At 32.2% G+C, this 19,456-nt stretch overlaps 1 protein-coding gene across 5 annotated transcripts in view; it reads left to right on the top strand.

Moving 5' to 3' along the window:
- The first annotated feature begins 722 nt into the window (after positions 1–722).
- LOC134692807 (arginine-glutamic acid dipeptide repeats protein-like) overlaps positions 723–19,456 on the top strand; it is an 83,404-nt gene continuing 64,670 nt past the window's right edge. For 4 of the 5 annotated variants that reach the window (XM_063553369.1, XM_063553371.1, XM_063553370.1 and 1 more), the window contains exons 1-4: positions 723–886; positions 2,722–2,947; positions 4,327–4,397; positions 7,899–8,001. In XM_063553369.1, the coding sequence (XP_063409439.1) occupies positions 2,722–2,947; positions 4,327–4,397; positions 7,899–8,001 (400 nt within the window). In that variant the 5' untranslated portion in view covers positions 723–886. Of the gene's footprint in view, positions 887–2,721; positions 2,948–4,326; positions 4,398–7,898; positions 8,002–8,918; positions 9,188–19,456 lie in introns of those variants that run through there. The other variant, XM_063553374.1, reaches the window with a different exon arrangement.

Here is a 19,456-nt window from a genome sequence, read left to right on the forward strand (position 1 = left end):
CTAATGCAATTTTTAAGATGACTTTATACAAAACTAACCTCCGATACGTTCATACTTACCTTGTCTTACAAAAAATGCTAAAACTTGAAAACAACTAAAATGGTGTAAGTAAAAATTAAAAAAATGAAAGACTAGATATAGACACAGAAGAAAACAGCACTCTCTCTCTACTCAGTTGAAATTTATTTTTTAACAGTGTCTACATTCGAATTGTACCCATTTTTTGGGAATGACTGTAATGTGCACCAAACAATGTCAATTCATATAAAAAGTTATGGGTAGCTGGTATATTTATGAATTATGAGTGATGATGAGTTAGTGCTTATATAAGCATGGGTCAAATTTAAAATATTGTATATAAGTATAGGTCATTCTTTCTTAAATATTTATATAACTATAGGTACTGAATTTCAGTGAATTTTATATTAAAATGGGTACTTTTTTAAGGCAAAATTGGCACATCCCTACCAAAAAAATATCGAAGTTACCCCCCGTGGTCAGGGTTTGACTCTTGAACATGGGACTGTAAATTGAAGTTTCCGTCAAATTCATGGTTTATTTTAAATTTCCCAATTTGAAGAAAATGATGCATATTTTCCCAATAAAAAAGGGTAGAGGTAGTTTTGAAAAAAAGGAAACAATATCACTGAAACAAAAGTCTTGACACAAAGAAATTGTAGAATGGGAGATAACTCTGTTACAAACTTATGCTGATTGCCTCCCTTTCAACAGAAAAATTGTGGCCCCCACAGGAAGCTGAAACTCATGGCGGAAAGAACAAAATACTTCTTTGTTTAGGTTGAAAGAAAGCATTTATACACACGTTTATGTCCATGATTGTTGAACGATTCATTTGAAAATATGCAGACATACCTATTTCTTTAAGGTAATCACAAAATTTATATCAAGAAATGTCATACAACAAAGATTATGCGATATAAACATGATGATAAACAAACGCCGGTGAAGTCTTCTAAAGATAAACACAAAATTATAAAATATACACAATGAAAGCTCTATGAAGTATAAAAGTTGCAAATGAAGATTGAATGTCCATTTTAAAATACTCTCATATAAATCTCTGTAAATGACAACAAATGTTTCAAAATGGAAAGTTAAAATTCAAAATTCCGACACTTGTTTAAGTTTCTCCCCCTCCTCTAGTCCAAATAATTATGACCTCTTGTAAGGCTATTATATTTTTTTTCTTTGATGCCTTAAATCAGGAGGCATCAAAGCTAAAAAAAGAAATAGCCCTCCTAGATGTCATAATTAGTTTGACTACAGTGGAGTCACTGGTGTCCGTGTAGCTGCGGAACCATAGCTCTTTAGGTCCTTATGCTATTTTTTTACTATTTACGGTCAGCAAATAGTCAAAAAATAGCATAAGGACCTAAAGAGCTACGGTTACGGTCCACAAATAGTAAAAAAATAGCATCAGGACCTAAAGAGCTACGATTCCGCAGCTAGTGTCCGTGCTGCCAGTGATACAGCACATTACCTGATTTTGTCATATAAACAAAGTGACACAAATAAAATAGTTCTTGTTATTGTTTTAGCCATTCGAAGGGATAAAAAACAATAAAATTGACAAGTTCTACAGTTAGATAATAACTGCAACCCCGTAATTTACAATACAATGTATATGGCCAATGATGGCCCATTTCTCACTTCTACTGTGGATTCATTTATTTTCGTGGGTACCAATTTTCGTGGATTAAGAAAATCTTGCATATTCGAGGATATTTAATTTCGTGGTTTTGTCCAGTCTGTATATATAAACCTGAATAAAAATATGTTATTCGTTGAACATTTAATTTCGTGTTTCTGCTGTATGCATGAAATCCATGAAAATTGGTATTCAAGGAATAATAATGAATCCACAGTATTAAAAAATTACATCATCAGATAAAATTTGTTTTATTTATATGTCAAATTTATATCAGATTGAAATAATATTTGCTCTGCATCCTTAGCAGCGTGTTTGGTTCAAATTCAGCCATATTTCAGAGTAGAAATTCTTTCCCTTATTCAAAGAAGCTATTTTTGGCAGTCGTGCACGAAATCACTGGACATTGGAGGAAGTCTCAAACAGGGGTTCCCCTAATATTGGACACAAATTACACAAAATCTTGAGGGTAAAACCATACAAACAAGATTTTATGAAATAAAAGTATGCTATGAATTTGTTCATTATCCAATTATTGGTTTTATCAGTTGAAAGAAGTGAAGTCATAAGTCTTAGGTGCGCAGAAACACTGGACTCTACCGTACTTCTACTCGTGTTTATTACATCAGATTACTAAATTGTACTAACACAAAAGTTTCTGGTTTGATCCCTCTGATGGGAAGAAAATTTCTGGGACTGGATTTTTTCAGCTCACCCTTGACAGCATTTGCAAGAATGGTCTTGAGAATATGATGATAGTCTGTCAGAAGGGGATGATAAATGACTGACCCGTGTTAAGAAAGAGCCATATCTCTGACACATGAAAGACACCCTTGCAGATTTTGGAAAAATGCAGGTTAATGCCACTACAACTACAAGGCAGTTCTCGCACCAGCAAAGTGGAAAGAAATTCATATAGGTTGCTATAAATTGTTTCCCCAATCCACTATTAATAAATATGCTGAAACCAAAACACCTTAAAATAGACTGATTTATAGGAGTAAGGTTTACTCTGTAAATATTTTATATTATTTTTTTTTTAATTTGAATAGATGGACAGAAATGAAACAGACAAGCTGATAAATAATGGTGTAGGTTATCGATCACCTGAGAGCTCACAGACATCAGAAGACATCAAGACACCAGATGGCGCTATAACAATCCCAGTAAAGAAGCAGAAGAAAGGGTCACGATGGCGCTGTTCAGGTGTCATTACTAAAGTAGGAGAAAAGATTGTCTCGTACACTACAGAAGATGACATCAAATATCGAAAGGGAGGTAATTACATTATAGATATTTAGTTTGATATCTTATGCTTATTTCAAAACTTTCCACTTCCTACAGGATTTGTATACATGTACATCAGTTGCGGATCCAGAAATATTCATATGTGGGGGGCAACTGAATGCCTATACTAAGAAGGGGTCCTTATTGGTGGAGGAAGCTGGAGTGCCCAGAAAAAAACCACAGAACTTTGATAAAAAAACTGACAACCCTGGTTAATTAAGATTGGAGTTAATTGCACCGGCACGAGCTGGGTCTGATCTCACAACCTCAGGGTTGACTGGCTAGTGATTACAGTTTTAATCATGAGGTGGCCATTAGGGAAGCATAGGTCTTAGCAGAACAATGTTTACATGTTCATCTTATTTTTTTTATGATTTTTTATGATTGAAGAAACATCTACGGAATATCTTTTCTTTCTATGTTTTGAAGCAAATTTATGGAAGACTTATAATTTGTGTCTTTCAATTTCTTTTTATAAAAATGCATGACCACGTTTATGTTCTCTAACCAAATATTATGAACCGTATGCACAATGCTAATAACCACAAAACACAGATCAAGATGAAATTTTGGTGGGGTCACTTTTACCATTTTAAAGTAATATCTCTTTACAAATGGAAAAATTGGTGAATTTTTTGTTCCTGTTCTTTAATTTATATGAAGTTTGCCACAACTGAATGCTATGAAATGATACACAATGCTTGTTACCAAAAATCTCAGATAAAGTGCAGCAAATTAGGTAGCGCAGGGTTCTCACTAAGGCAAGTCCACAAGTCCTGGACTCATCAAAATCTGTCTGGACTCACCATTTTCAAAACTAGTGAGTCCACAGATGCATCAAGATTGAAATATTTTATAAACTGAACACAGGTAAACACATATATCATTTTATAGCAAAAGTGTAAAAGTGATAAGAATTTAATGTCATTTCATCGCTCTGTTACGCTATGGAGACTAAAATATTTCATTGTATTTCAATAAAATACTTTTTTCTTGGTGTTGGACTCAATATGAACAAAAATGGTGAGTCCCTGGACCTACCTTCAAAAATCCTTAGCGAGAACCCTGGACTAGCGTTACTTAAACAGTTCGTGAGTTATTTCCCTTTAAAACATTATATGCAAAAAGGGGGGGGGGGGGGCATCATCTGTGTCCAATGGACAAATTCCCCATTTATTTTTTACAAAAATATATGTCCAGAAAAAGTACAAAACTATCAGAAACAATAAGTAAATATGTATCTGTTAGCTTTGTAGATATATTGTAGATTGTAGATATAATGCAGTTTTAAAGAGTTTTGCGTCAATTATCACCAATAAGTGCTTGTGTCTTACATGGCAATCAGGCTGATTTTATACTTTTATTTGCAGATTGTGTTTATCTTGAGAATTCAAATGTTGACCAACCATTTTATGTTTGTGGTATTAAAGAATTTCGATTGGTGAGTATAAATAGACAAACTGTAAATCTAGCTGGTTTGTTTTGCATGATCTGTGTGTAATAATATAATGTATATACTGCAGTTGTGCTAATTGTCTACAGTCCAGCATGATTACTTAGGAGGAAGGATTAAATTCAATGTTTACCCTTGTCTGTCTGTATATCTGTCCATACTTCCAATTGGTTTCAGATTTATAACTTTTGTTTTCCTAAACCAAATGCTATTATACTTATACAAGATACTAATTGCTATAAATCCCTGATCAAGTTCAAATTTGGAATGTGTCACATTCACTGTTCTTGGAACACTAAATGTCAATAGGTTTGAATTAATACATTGACTCCCCCATATTTACAAGGCTTGCTTAGCATGGGTACTGTAAATCAACTAATTTTTGCATGCAAGCTATTTTCGTGACTTCCGCGAGCAGAAAAGTAACTAGAATATAAATCAACCTGAATATGTAAAACTTGGATCTTCCCATATTCAACAACAGCAAGCAAATCTTAAAAATTGCGAAATTAAATCTTCTCGGGCTCAGAATGGGAAAGTAAGTACTAAACACGAAATAAAGTATCCACGAAAAAAAGATGGTTTACAGTGTTCTTTTATTAAAACTCTAAGAGCAGGAGTCTATTAAAAAACCTGTTTAAGATATTTTCAGCCAAGGACTTTGCTGAGTACTTACTGGGAGCCTCAGTCTAAGGAATAACTAGTACACTTCTGGCCATCTATAAATAATTTCTCCTTTTCTTGAAAAAAAAATCAGCTGAAAATTCTATGCTTGTCTTCATTTGATTAATAGCAGTCTCAAACATTTATTTTCCTAGTACAATGTCTCCCTCATCATTTGACCAGAACGAGGAATCTTCATCAGATAATGGTTGATAAGTTGTGTTACAATTCCCAGTCATTTCCAAACATAAGCCTCCAATAAAAAGTCAATTCTGCTGTTTGAGAGCTTTCTTCTGTATAGTAATTCACTGTGAAATCATCCATTAGTTAGGACTCATAGTCTGAGTGTGATTTACATAGGCAAATAAAGACCCAATCAATATAAAGCTGATGTCTTGATGATGTTATTATTTGTTCAAAGATTCTAAAAAATGTCCTTAGAAAACATAAAAAAAGGAGATATTGGGTGAAAAATTGTTTATGCAGCATCTCAACAACACAATTATGACAATATTACCAAAAATATAATGATTCTGAAAGTCAATATATACTCTTAAACAAATCTAATTCTTTATAAAATGAACAAACTTAATTAAATAAATATGAATAAAACAAATGGTGATTCTCACCAAAAATTTAAAATAAATATATTATTTTTAATTATTGATTTAATAGATTATTCTGGGGTATATATATATTGGAATTATTACTGTCTGTCTATCTGAGTGAACTAGCTCTTTAGCAGAGTTTTCAAAACCTTTTTTCCCTTGTGGTCCTTGAAGAAAATCTGCTGGTCCTCACTATTATTTCTAATGCAAATTACTTAAATTGTGTCGGTTCTTTGTAAAATTTTGAGGTCAAATCCTTAGAACCACCCCTTTTTGCGAACTTTGCTTTTGAGTGACATGTGTTATAGAAGAAGAGACTCATATCCATTGCCCAGTTTTATGTCCCTGTTAATTAGACAGGAAGATCTAAATATGAAGTTGATATAACCCGGAGTTATGTCCCTTTTAATTAGACAGGCAGATCTAAATATGATGTTGACATAACCCTGAGTTATGTCCCTTTGAACACAGAAATATTAAATGTGTTTTATATGTGAATTTAAAAATTTATTATTAGAGCAATCCTTTTCTGAAAGATGGTTTAAAATTTTACACCATTTTTAATATAAATTTGCACTCACTTAGAAATTCAAATATCTTTTTTCTAAATTAATTAATGGTACAATTTCAGACTGAATTTCAGAATTAAGTCAGTGTTCTCCTTTTTTCACTTAGGTAGGTGTTTTGAAAAAAACGTTTGCAACCGGGTGATTTGATAGTTTCAACCGGGTTTATTTTTTTCAGTTTTACTATGGGTTGGGGTCACAAATAGAAGGATAAGTATTGTATTCACATTTAATGGAATTGAACCATTCTTCTGCTATCACTGCTAGCCTCTCATTAAATGATTTAGCAAATTAGTTTTGTGCATCTGGGATAGTAGACCATAATGGCTTTTGCAGGACTTCCTATGAAGTCTGTGAATGCATGGCCTATCGAACCAAGTTTCTGTCCTGTTCCTCGCTTTAGTGATGTATTTTTGGCACACAGAACAGTAATATCCTTCAATGACGATTATCCATATAAAGTCCTGTTCATATTTATCACCACCCCTCAAATGACAGGTAACCTCTCAATGTAATGACTATCCCTTTTATGAGGGGTACATTTCAAGAGAAACAAATGAGCACATATTTGTTTCTGGCCTTTTTATCACTATGGACACTCTTTTAGAAAAGGTGTACCAAATAAAACGATTTCCCTCCTTTTAAGGTAAAAAATCTAAGTTTTCTTTTTCTTTTCCTCAACAATAATATTACCCTTGCCTGAGGGACAGTCCCTCATTTAAGGGATATCCCTCATTTTGGGATTATTCCCAACATGTTTATCTTCGCGATCGCCTGTGTGCCTTTTCTGTTGTTTTAATACTTTTTTTCAATTTCAACCACTTCAATTCAACTATCCGTTTTAGTTGACTTATATAGCTTAGAATTTTCCTTATCACCATCGTCATCTGCCTTTCCATTCCCCCGATTAATAAAAGAAAACATTGAAATTTACAATCTCCCATGCAGAGTTGTCGAGATTGTGAAATTTAACGATCCACCATTCTGTAATCTGTAATCTGTATAATAAATTCTGCCGGTCAAGGCACACCTCCAATTATAGCTGGAGTAACATCCACCACCACGAATATATATTGAATTATCACACAAATAATAGTTCCATCCACCAGAATATTATATACACAAAATGTCAATTTATACTATACGCAAAAGGCTAGTTTAAAATCTAAAATTATCTAAATAAGAAGTGATAATTTCGAATGTCTTATGCTGAGTCACCTACATAACACATTAAATATATATATATATAATAGTCTTAAACTTTCCTCCTCTTTTTAGGATGTTTAGTATCCAGACCAAGTAGTCTCATTTTTCATTTTTGTCAATGAAAACAAATCTGCGAGGCGCGATAAGTATTTAAAATTTTACGGTGCGGAACCGAAAAAAATCCGGAATTTGAAAAAAAGCTGACCACCTCCTAAAATGGAAAGGTGGTCGGCTTTGAAAAGAAGGTGGTCGGCACACCCGGCTTAAATGCCGAATGGAAAACACTGAAGTATGAAAACAACCCACAGTTAAAAAATACTGGACATATTTATGATAGCTGAGGTTGTTTTTAAAGTTATAATGGTATGTTATAATATATGGTTTAAAGAAAATAACACCTTGTTTATATTATTTGTGTGAAGTCATTCAAAATCTTATTGTTTTAGACAAAGAAAGACACATTAGTAGCTACAGTCAAATGGTACTTTAGATCTTCAGAGGTTCCACATAATGTGTACCAACATCTGGTCCATGACAGACACAGTGAAAGTAAGTAAAAATGTAGTCCTATAGAATGTATTAACATCGGTAAGCTGTCCGTACATCACGAAATTGGTTTTCGTTCTCTAACTTTAGTTTGCCTAACCCAAATATTATGATACTTATACATAATGGTAATTACCATAAAACTCAGGTCAATTTTGGTAGCCTTACTTTAACAGTTCTAGAGTTATGTACCTTTATAATGTTATATGCTAGAAAGGGCATCATATGTGTCCCTATGGACACATTCCCCATTTATTTCATTATTGACTTTCTCAACTCTATATTTAGACATACATGAAGTGCTCCATAGTCTTTCTGAAAATTTACATGTATCTGCTTATTATAGTGGCATATGTATGGGTACTCTCTAAATTATTGAATTAATCAGATCTATTTGGAAAGGATCAATAAATTCATTTTAATCATCATTATGCCAGTTGAAAGCAGATCTTTGTTGTATTACTTCATAGACAATGATGAACTTCCCTGGTTTAAATTCTGAAGAATTTCTTGCAGATAATGTAAATTTAGAATGTTTGCATGGATATTTGTAATTTGTAATCATAATATTTTGGAGAAAGAACAACAATGTGAGATTTATAATCCTAATTGAAGTAAACGCTGCAAATAATAAATTGAATATTTAAAGCAGGGGCTTTTAATTTTGTGATACCTATTTTGTCACTTATTTTTGGCATTATTAAAAATATGGCAAAAATTTCTGTTTTGATCGAAGGTTGATTTTATAATTATTAATTGTGTCTTGCAATATATATCATGTTGATCCCCCCTTTGGACCCCCTTACCTTCTGAGCATGAAATAAATTGATAAATAATATGTTTAAGATTACATCTGTTGTAAGGCGTCCAGGTGAAAACTTTGATATCAGTATACCAGTGAAACATTTACAAAGAATTACATAAAATTAACATTTATTGTTGTTAAGATCCTTATAATTTTACCAATATTTTATACACCTTGTGTATTTGTTGATATTTGTTTGGGAGTCTGACTTGTAAACGGAAGGAAACATTATAAGGACGAAGTGAAGTGTATGATTGAAATAGACAACAGTATATAACATGCTATTTCATGGATGGATGTAAATATTAGTAAAATAGACGCAGCAATTGATTTAATAATTGGTGAAATAGACACTGATTCTGTTTGATAATTGAGAATATTAAGGTTAGTAATGTTAAGATTTTGTTTACAAAGGAAATTGTTAATTTGATTCAATGCTAACAGTCTGCACTATTATCCGCTAGTCCGATGCCACAGACCAGTAAACATTGATTACACCTAGTGAACATTTTCACAAATTTATAGAGGCATATATGGACAAGTTTTGATTATTAGTTTACGGACTATTAGTTGAAGAAGTCGTTTGAATTCTTGCCCTTCTGTATTTGATTCTTCAAATATTTGTTTAAAAATGAGCTCAAGAAAATTTGATTATCTGCCTTTTTAGGCAATAAATAATATAGATTTAGTGTTGTGCTGGGACCAATATTGTAGTACATGTATTGGGAATTAGTCAACTTAACACCATTACCTAAAATTTTATTCAATTTTATATTATTTTATCAGAGTTCTCAAATCTTTTTATATCTGGTGGTCCCTAAAGAGAAACTGCCAGTCCTCACTACTATTTCTATTACAAAATTTCCAAATAGTTTTGGTCCTTTCCAACTTTTTGTGGTCAAATCCCTCAGACCACTACTTTTCGAAAACTCTGAAAAAAGAATTGAGTAGACAAATAATGTTTTGGTTTTGATTTTTCGCAGTGAATACTTGTAATCTTTGGTATTTGTTAGTAATGTTAGTTATGTGAGTGATATTATATGAAAGGGTCTTTAATTACAGTGTTTTCACTCTAGATTAACAAAGAACAACTTAAATTAGATTCAATATTTATACATATTTTGAATCAGTGTTATACTTTTGTTAAAAACCTTGATAAGAAGATAAAGTAAAGAATTAGATTGAAAGAATTTTAAACTGAAGTGACAGCAAACTTACAACACAATGAAATCAGAGGTCTCTTTAAGGTAAACAAAATCTTCAAATTTCTCAAATTAATTAAACCATTGTCAAAATATTTTTCTATCTGTTTTAAGATTTCGTTGAATGCTGAAATTATTTACATTTAATGATAACCACAAAATGTAAGATATAAAAACATGATAGCTAACTAACTAAAACAGGTATTGTAGTGTACCACTGTTTTATATCAGTAAGTTGAGTGAACATTCTTTGAAGTCATATTGTTTATTATTGTTTGAGGCTCATAACGGTTAAACCTATTAAGGATTGCAGGATTGAGTCGATTAATTCACAAAAATTCAGGAATAACAAGCGGAATCATCAGGATTTCAGGATTATGAATGCTAATGTAGGAAGGGACATATTATTTCAACAGGATTTCAGGATTATGAATGCTAATGTAGGAAGGGACATATTATTTCAACAGGAATTCAGGTTTTGGCACTGTTTTTTCTGGAAAATTCATGATGAGACCCCAACTACCCCTCTCATGTTTTGTGGGTAATTGTGTTTGTTGTTATAAAATATATATCATTATCTATGAGTGTTTTTTATGTACTGACTTAATCACTTATTAGAAGGAGGAGATGTGGTATGATTGCCAACTACTGTGCAGAATTCATTATATTTTGTGATGTATGAATTTTGTTGATTTTGTGGGTATTGGGTAACCAGGAATTTGAATGTTAAATGAAGTAAAAAATATTCTATTGGCTGCTACATAATCGTTTGAAAAACTGCAAAATCAAATAGCCACCAATATTTTTCTCCATCATCAAAAAAATTGGTACCCACTCAATTAAACGAATACACATTATTTCATTTTAATTTAGAATGCACTGGTCATGATTGAAAAGGAGACAATTGAGATATTCAGGGGCGGATCCAGCCATTTAAAAAGGGGGGTCCAAACCCAGGATAAAAGGGGCTTCCAACTTTATGTCCCCATTTAAATGCATTGATCTTCCCCAAAAAAGGGGGTTTCCAATAGACGTATTTACACTTGTATGCAAATTTGTCCGCCATTACATAACATCACACAGGTTCCCGTAAACTTTGACTTCATAATTCAAAACATTTGACGTCACAACTAAAAAGTGATTGTTGCTTGACGTCAAAAGGTTATTCGGAGGTGATATAGGGTCATTCGGAGGCAAAATACAGCTAAATACCAAAAGTGTAAATACGTTTATCCTAGGACTCCCCTCCCCCTCCCCCTTGATCTGTCTGATGATAATAAAAAGCAAACTTAATTAACCCCACCACAAGTACATGTGTCTGTCCCTAGTCAGGAACTTCATCACTAGTGGTTGTTTTTTGTCAAATTGTTAAGTTTTTTTGTCATCTTGTGAATTTGATGTTAAACACAGATATTTTATGTCTCTGATCAATTTATCTACAAACTTGACATATAAGTATAGACACTTTATAATGTATTGCACACAATATTTACTGGTTTAATTTACATAAGAACTGAACAAAACATTTGATTGATTTCAAGTTTTGTAAACTTTGATTATAAGAGAGATGACACTTTGATTATAAGAGGGATGTCACTTAGAAAATTAAGTTTTATATGAGAATTATTTATAATACAGCATTGATTTTACCGTTTTCTTCTAGTCACATAACACTGTACTTTTGCTTTGTATAAACTTAACATTTATTGATACAATACGAAGTCTTTGACTATATACATAATTTATAGTTTTGTCAATATTATAGCTCAATGGATAGGTTTTGATACAATATAAGGATACAATGTATAAGCATCAGATTTCAAAGTTGTTGATTTTGCGATACTCACCTTTACAATAATTTTCATTAATAGAAACCTGACTTTAATTTCTGAATGTACAGTAAACCAGAATTTGGCAAAGTGTAAACAAGATAGTTTTTGTTTCTACTGCCAAACTTTACACTTGTAAGTATCTGATGGTTCCCTATAGAGCCTCATCAAGTCATCATTAATAATAATAAACAATACAGCTGTTTTAAGTTACACCTAAATAACCAAGCAGACAGCAACATTATATGTTAAAACTGATATGTGTAATGATATAAAGTATTAATGATATTTCACATGTCAAGTTGTTAGACACCCGCACATGTATCATATGTGGAACGACCTAATGTTTGTATGTGTCTGTCCCAAGTTAGGAGCCTGTAATTCAGTGGTTGTCGTTTGTTTATGTATTACATATTTTGTACATAAAAAACGCCGTTTGTTTTCTCCTTTTAATCGTTTACATTGTCATTTCGGGGCCTTTTATAGCTGACTATGCAGTATGGGATTTGCTTATTGATGAAGGCCGTACAGTGACTTATAGAATTTTGTTAATTTCTGTGTCATTTTGGTCTCTTGTGGACAGTTGTCTCATTGGCAATCATACCACATCTTCTTTTTTTAAATAAAGCTAAAAATAAAACACTAGAATGAGAACACATGTCAAGTTGTTAGACACTCACACATAAAAGACATTTAAATATGATAAAAGTAAAAATAAAATAAAAATTTCAGTCAGTAAAAGGTTAATAGGAGTAAATGTGTCCCTTTATTTTACCCCTGTAATAACTTATTAGTATTAAATGCATTGGAATATTTGTAATTTATAACTTAATAATCAGTGTTGGGAAATTGTCCCTAAGCCTAAATAAGAAGTGGAAAGATTTCTCCTTGACAATGCACACATCAGAACGAGTTAATTTAAACAAGACATGTTACTGGAATGATACTGGAATGACAATCGATTTGTGGCTTAGATATTGTTAGATTCCACAAGGAAATGAAATGAATTTTCTTTATGATATGGAGCAGTAATGTTATTAGTAGTAGTTTAGTACACATTGATTCAGAAGTGAGATATCTGTTTGTTGGGGGGTTAATTGGGGGTATACAATTATGCAAAAAAGGGTATGCAATTTTTTATGCCCCACCTACAATAGTAGAGGGGCATTATGTTTTCTGGTCTGTCCGTCTGTCCCTCCTTCCATTCATTCATTCATTTGTTCAGGTTGAAGTTTTTGGTCAAGGTAGTTTTTTATGAAGTTGAAGTCCAATCAACTTCAAAATTAGTACACATGTTCCCTATAATATGATTCCCTATGATATGATCTTTCTAATTTAATTGCCAAATTAGACTTTTGACCCCAATTTCACGGTCCACTGAACATAGAAAATGTTAGTGCAAGTTTCAGGTTAAAGTTTTTGGTCAAGGTAGTTTTTGATTTATTTAAAGTCCAATCAACTCGAAACTTTGTACACATGTTCCTTAGGTTATGATCTTTCTAATTTAAATGCCAAATTACATTTTTTTATCCCAATTTCACGGTTCACTGAACATAGAAAATGATAATGGGAGTTGGGCATCTATGTACTATGGAAACATTCTTGTTTTGTCCTGCACTTGATTGAAAAGTATGATATCTGTTTTTTTATGGAAAGGGGGGGGGGGGTGTAATTGGGGGTATAGAATTATGCAAAAAAGCAGTTACATTTTTTTTCATTTTGGCCTGCACTGAAGAGAAGTATGATATCTGTTCACTCTGGTTAACAATTAGGGATAAGGATAACAGGATAGTATATTTTCTAGCAGCTCTACTCCTTACAGTAAAGAAATTACATTGTTCTCTTTTTGTTTGTCCTTCCTATCATTATATTGGTCTTGCGTCTTATAGCAAATCAGAATGTGGCTTATAATTGTCCTTTGAAGAACATTTTTAATGAAGCATGACAATAAGTGATATCAGGTGTATACAAATATATCTTCAATAGCACTTTAGTACTGAATGATTAATTTTGATGGATAGATATATACATATATATATATATAAAACTGTTGAACAAACTACTATGATCAATATTATGGTACATGTATAAAAGATGTATGAATTAATTAGCAAGCAACGTCTGACATGACAACTTGAATGATAATTGGAGCCAGAGGTTTCATTTTGTCAATTTCACAAAGTTCATATATAAAAATAAGCAAATGAGACGACTATCCACCAGACTAGAATGTTGACAGCTATTATAGTTTATATAAGCTTTAGGACAATGTTTAAGTGTAACTTAAAATAATCTATGTTTAGGATGTGGATACATGTTACTTTATAAATGGCAATAAACATTTGAGTTAATTATAATGTACAAATTTTTACTTATCTCTCTTTTGAATGTACAAGTTTTGACTTATCTCAGCTAGCTACTTCTTTATAAATGTTCAAGTTGGATTTGTCTCCTTTACAAATGTACAAGTTTTGACTTATCTCCCTGATAAATGTACACGTTTGGAATTATCTCCCTTACAGTAGCTTAGGTTTAGACTTTCTCCCTTACAGAAGTTCAAGTTTAGACTTATCTCCCTTACAGAAGTTCAAGTTTAGACTTATCTGCCCTACAGAAGTTCAAGTTTAGACTTATCTTCCTTACAGAAGTACAAGTTTAGACATCTCCCTTACAGAAGTTCAAGTTTAGACTTATCTCCCTTACAGAAGTTCAAGTTTAGACTTATCTCCCTTACAAAAGTTCAAGTTTAGACTTATCTCCCTTACAGAAGTTCAAGTTTAGACTTATCTCCCTTACAGAAGTTCAAGTTCAGACTTATCTCCCTTACAGAAGTTCAAGTTTAGACTTATCTCCCTTACAGAAGTACAAGTTTAGACTTATCTCCCTTACAGAAGTTCAAGTTTAGACTTATCTCCCTTACAGAAGTTCAAGTTTAGGCTTATCTCCCTTACAGAAGTTCAAGTTTAGACTTATCTCCCTTATAGAAGTTCAAGTTTAGACTTATCTCCCCTACATAAGTTCAAGTTTAGACTTATCTCCCTTACAGAAGGTCAAGTTTAGACTTATCTCCCTTACATAAGTTCAAGTATTGACTTATGTCCCTTACAATAGTTCAAGTTTAGACTTATCTCCCTTACAGAAGTTCAAGTTTAGACTTATCTCCCTTACAAAAGTTCAAGTTTTAACTTACCTCCCTTACAAATGTACAAGTTTTGTTTTTCCCTTAAAAATGTGCAAATTATCGGAAACAGCTTGTAAATTCATGGCCTTGATTCTTCTGTGGGAAACATAAACACAAACTTTTCTAAACAAAGAGTTTAACTTGTTCTGGTAAAACACTCAGTGACAAATTTAAAGTGTTACAGGATGAATGTCAAGTGTTTTTATGGCCAGTTAAATTATAAACATTTTATGGAGTGCCTACTTAATTCAATATTTATCAAATAATATTCAGTCCTATTTTGAAAGAAAGAAGAATTAAACTTTGGATGTCATCTTTTCATACTTTTTGATTACTACAAAATAAATTAAATAAAAATATTAATGCAATAAAGATCCTTTTGCATTTTTTGTTTTGATTTGTTATATATAAAAAGCAGAATTCATAATCATAAATTTGGAAAGAATTACTTCTCTAATGGTACAATATATGCCTTGTTTTTTCAAATGTTCTTTCGTTTTTTGGTTGAATTTTTAGTCATTTGCAGTCTCAGATTTCATGGTACTATTCTTCTTTAAGAACTACTAATCTCAATCATTGCTTAATGCTTGATAAAGGCTTCTTTCATCTGTTGATTGAAATTACAATTCCATTATTGTGGTTACCATCCAGCATTTTACTACAGACCTGGAGTTTGTAGGAAGTAAGCTATAAACTCTGCCAGGAATATTGTTTGACACAAGTTTCTTTTGTCAGTTGCTTTTCCATTCTGTGGTAACCATCCAGCATTTTACTGCAGGCCTGAAGTGTGTTTATTACATTGTAGGAAGTAAGCTATAAACTCTGCCAGGAATATTGTTTGACAGAGGTTTCTTTTGTCAGTTTACTAGTCCATTCTGTCATAACTATCCAGCATTTTACTACAGACCTGGAGTGTGTTAATTACATTGTAGGAAGTCAGCTATAAACTCTGCCAGGACTATTGTTTGACAGAGCTTTCTTTTGTCAGTTTCCCATTCCATTCTGTGGTAACCATCCCGATTTTACTGCAGGCCTGAAGTGTGTTAATTACATTGTAGGAAGTAAGCTATAAACTCTGCCAGGAATATTGTTTGACAGAGGTTTATAAATTATAAATGGCTATTATAGAATTCCTAGTAATCTGTAAGATAGAATTGGAGGAAGTCAATAATTGTTGCTTGTAATTGACTGGTTCTAAAATCTTTATTGGTTATTGGAGACCAGAAACACGGAATTAGTAGAAGATAATACAGTTCACTTGTCAAATTTTATTATTGTGTATGTCTGGTAAAGCATGCTGTAAAAAACACATTGAAAAGCATTCAGTAAAATACATGTTGAAAAGCATTCAGTAAAATACATGTTGAAAAGCATGGAAAATGTTAAATTTTGAAATGGTAAAAAAATATTTTTGTTTTTTTAAAATATCTTCTTGTAGAAAACCCATTATGGTTCATGATGAAAGATTTTTTGGAAGTCCTTTAGAAAAAAGGGCTTTAAAACTTAAACCTAACATTTAAACCTATAGTAGTTAATTGGAGACTTAAAACAGTTGATTTTGCTTGATTTTACTCTTTTTCTCATATTTTGTTCATTTAACTTCTTAAGTTTCAGAAATTGTTGATTCATTGTGTGCAAGACAAATTAATACATTAGTTTGATAGTATATGTACAATAGGAATTCTGCAAACAAGACATGCAGACATAAATTTGAATATGACTTTTAACATATGTAATACTTAATCAGTCTTATTTTCTGTAAAACATTTGTAATAAAACATGGTTTAAATTTTCTGTTTAAAAGTACATGTTTATTGAATTTGAACATTCAATATGACTGACTTCTGACTTGTCACGAAGGATTTGCAAATTTTGGTCTGGAGCTGTTCTGATATCATACATTTAAGTAGAAAGAATTTTGACCACTGTCAACTATGGGGATCTATGAAAGGGGGTAGGGGACGTTACTCCCATTTTGATCACAAAAAAAAAAAATCCTGTGTATCTCATGATTTTTCAGCATAAAATCTACCAAAGAATTATTATCCAATTACGCCCTATCTTTCAAAACTAATAGATTAACACATGATCCTATAATTGCAGAGATATCTCTAAACATATTTTGTAGATTTTTTGAGTGGTTTTAAAATTATTAACAAGAAAGACATTCCAAACTTGAACCCACATTTTATTAGAAGAAAAGCTACCTGTATAACTTTTCCAATACAAACTAAAATGAACATTAAATTTAAGTATATTATATCCTTCAATGTAAAAGTTAACAATCACATGTAAATTTTTCAATAATGCTTCATAATTATCTTCAACAGCCATGAATAGGTTTGGATAACATTATAATGTTATGGATAAATTATATATGCTAATTGGTTTAAAAGATTCAAAGTATATCATCACATGTATTTAATATTCAGATTTCACAAGTTTTTATCAACATTTTCCGTTTTGACATTCAGTCTTGGAAGGTTTCAAAAATGGTGAAAATTGGTCCACCCCTTTTAATTTTACTGTCTGCTTCTGCTACCTCTGGGGACTGATTCAAATGCAGTAAAAATTGTTCACACCCCTTATCATTTTTCCATCATCAGCTTCCTCTAAGACTTCACCAAGTTAACCAGTAGGCTACATAAGTAATTACGATACTACTTGGCATTAGTACCAGTATGTCTGTTTTGTTTGGGATATAAATTTGTCATAACATTCAGAAGTAAATGGCTTGTTTACAACACCTCATACCATGGGCTCTAACAAGTAAAACTATGATAGGATCACCTGTATACAGTATCAAGTTAATAATAAAATGTTATGTGTACTCATTCAGACAGGTATTATATATCAGATTTATTATATTGTCATATATTTACCTGGATAAGTGACAAAAGGACCAAAATCTCTTTGATATTTCACTTAACGTGAAAGCTTTCTTTAGTCACACGGAAATTCATTATAATAAGAAAGTGTATGTTCAAATTTCAGGTCACCTGTAGGTCTACGTGAGAAATTTACTACTCTCTTTGATAGGTTTTTTTTTTTCTTGGTAGATTTTTTGTTAAGAATTTTATGATGGCATTATATGTACCTCACAAAGGTTATTAAAGAAACGTGCATTGTAATATCGGTATCATACATTTAATAATAATATAAATCATGAGCTAGATCATTCATTTTTATTGTAAATTAAATGCTTGTACATGCTGAATCACTGGTAAGAAAACAAAATGTTTTCAATTAATTATGGTAATGGTTTTTGTATGGTTTGAGTTAACGTTGGGAACAAGGGTCAGATTGTTGAAGTCATAGTTAAATAATTTTATCAGAGGGAACATTGAGTAAGATATATAATTCATGATCCGTAAGACCAATATAAAAATCTGGTCTTTGAAACAACAAACTTAGGGTGAAAGACTTAATATTGTACAGTAACACAAAGATAATTAAACCCCCCTCAAATCAAATAGAAAGTTGGGGGGACTACTGAGTTCACTAGATCAGGTATAATGTAATTATTCAAAGATCTTCCATAGTAAAGTACACAAAATAAGTGACTTTATAAGTCCAGGGTTCAGTGGCAAATATTTCAAGCATATTTAGGACAAAAAGATTTTATATGATATTGATTTAAATCCTGCAGTGTATCACTCAAATTCACCATTAATAACTAATGTCTCTCAAAGAATCGCTTAGAAGCATCAGCAATCACTGCATCTCATAGTGAATCAATCAAAATCTCCAGCAATCATCTTGTCTGACAGTAAATCACTATATCACCAGCAATCACTCTGACTCACAGTAAATTATTTCAAATCACCAACAATTACGCAGTGTTTCACAGTGAATCACCAGAATCATAGTGTCCCACAGTGAATCACTTGAAATCACATAATATCACCATGTTTTGCAGTGAATCACTCAAAATCACCAGTAATGACCCTGTCTCACAGTGAATCACTCCAGATCACCAGTAATCACCTGAACTCACAGTGAATCACTCTAGATCACCATATTCACCCTGTCTCAAAGTGAAATACTCCAGATCACCAGTAATCACTGTCTGACAGTGAATCTCTCCTGATCATCAGTAATCACCCAGTCTCACAGTGAATCACTCCAGATCACCAGTAATTACCTGATCTCACAGTGTTCATTGCAAACCACCAGTAATCACCTGATCTCACAGTGTTCATTGCAAATCACCAGTAATCAACCTGTCTCCCAGCGAATCACTCCAGATCACCAGTAATCACCTGATCTCACAGTGTTCATTGCAAATCACCAGTTATCACCCTGTCTCACAGTGAATCACTCCAGATCACCAGTAATCATCTGATCTCACAGTGTTCATTACAAATCACCAGTAATCACCCTGTCTCACAGTGAATCACTCCAGCTGATTAGCAAATACCCTATCTCACAGAGAATCACT

Source organism: Mytilus trossulus, chromosome 12 (assembly GCF_036588685.1).
Source record: "Mytilus trossulus isolate FHL-02 chromosome 12, PNRI_Mtr1.1.1.hap1, whole genome shotgun sequence".
In the NCBI taxonomy this organism is placed as follows: domain Eukaryota; kingdom Metazoa; phylum Mollusca; class Bivalvia; order Mytilida; family Mytilidae; genus Mytilus; species Mytilus trossulus.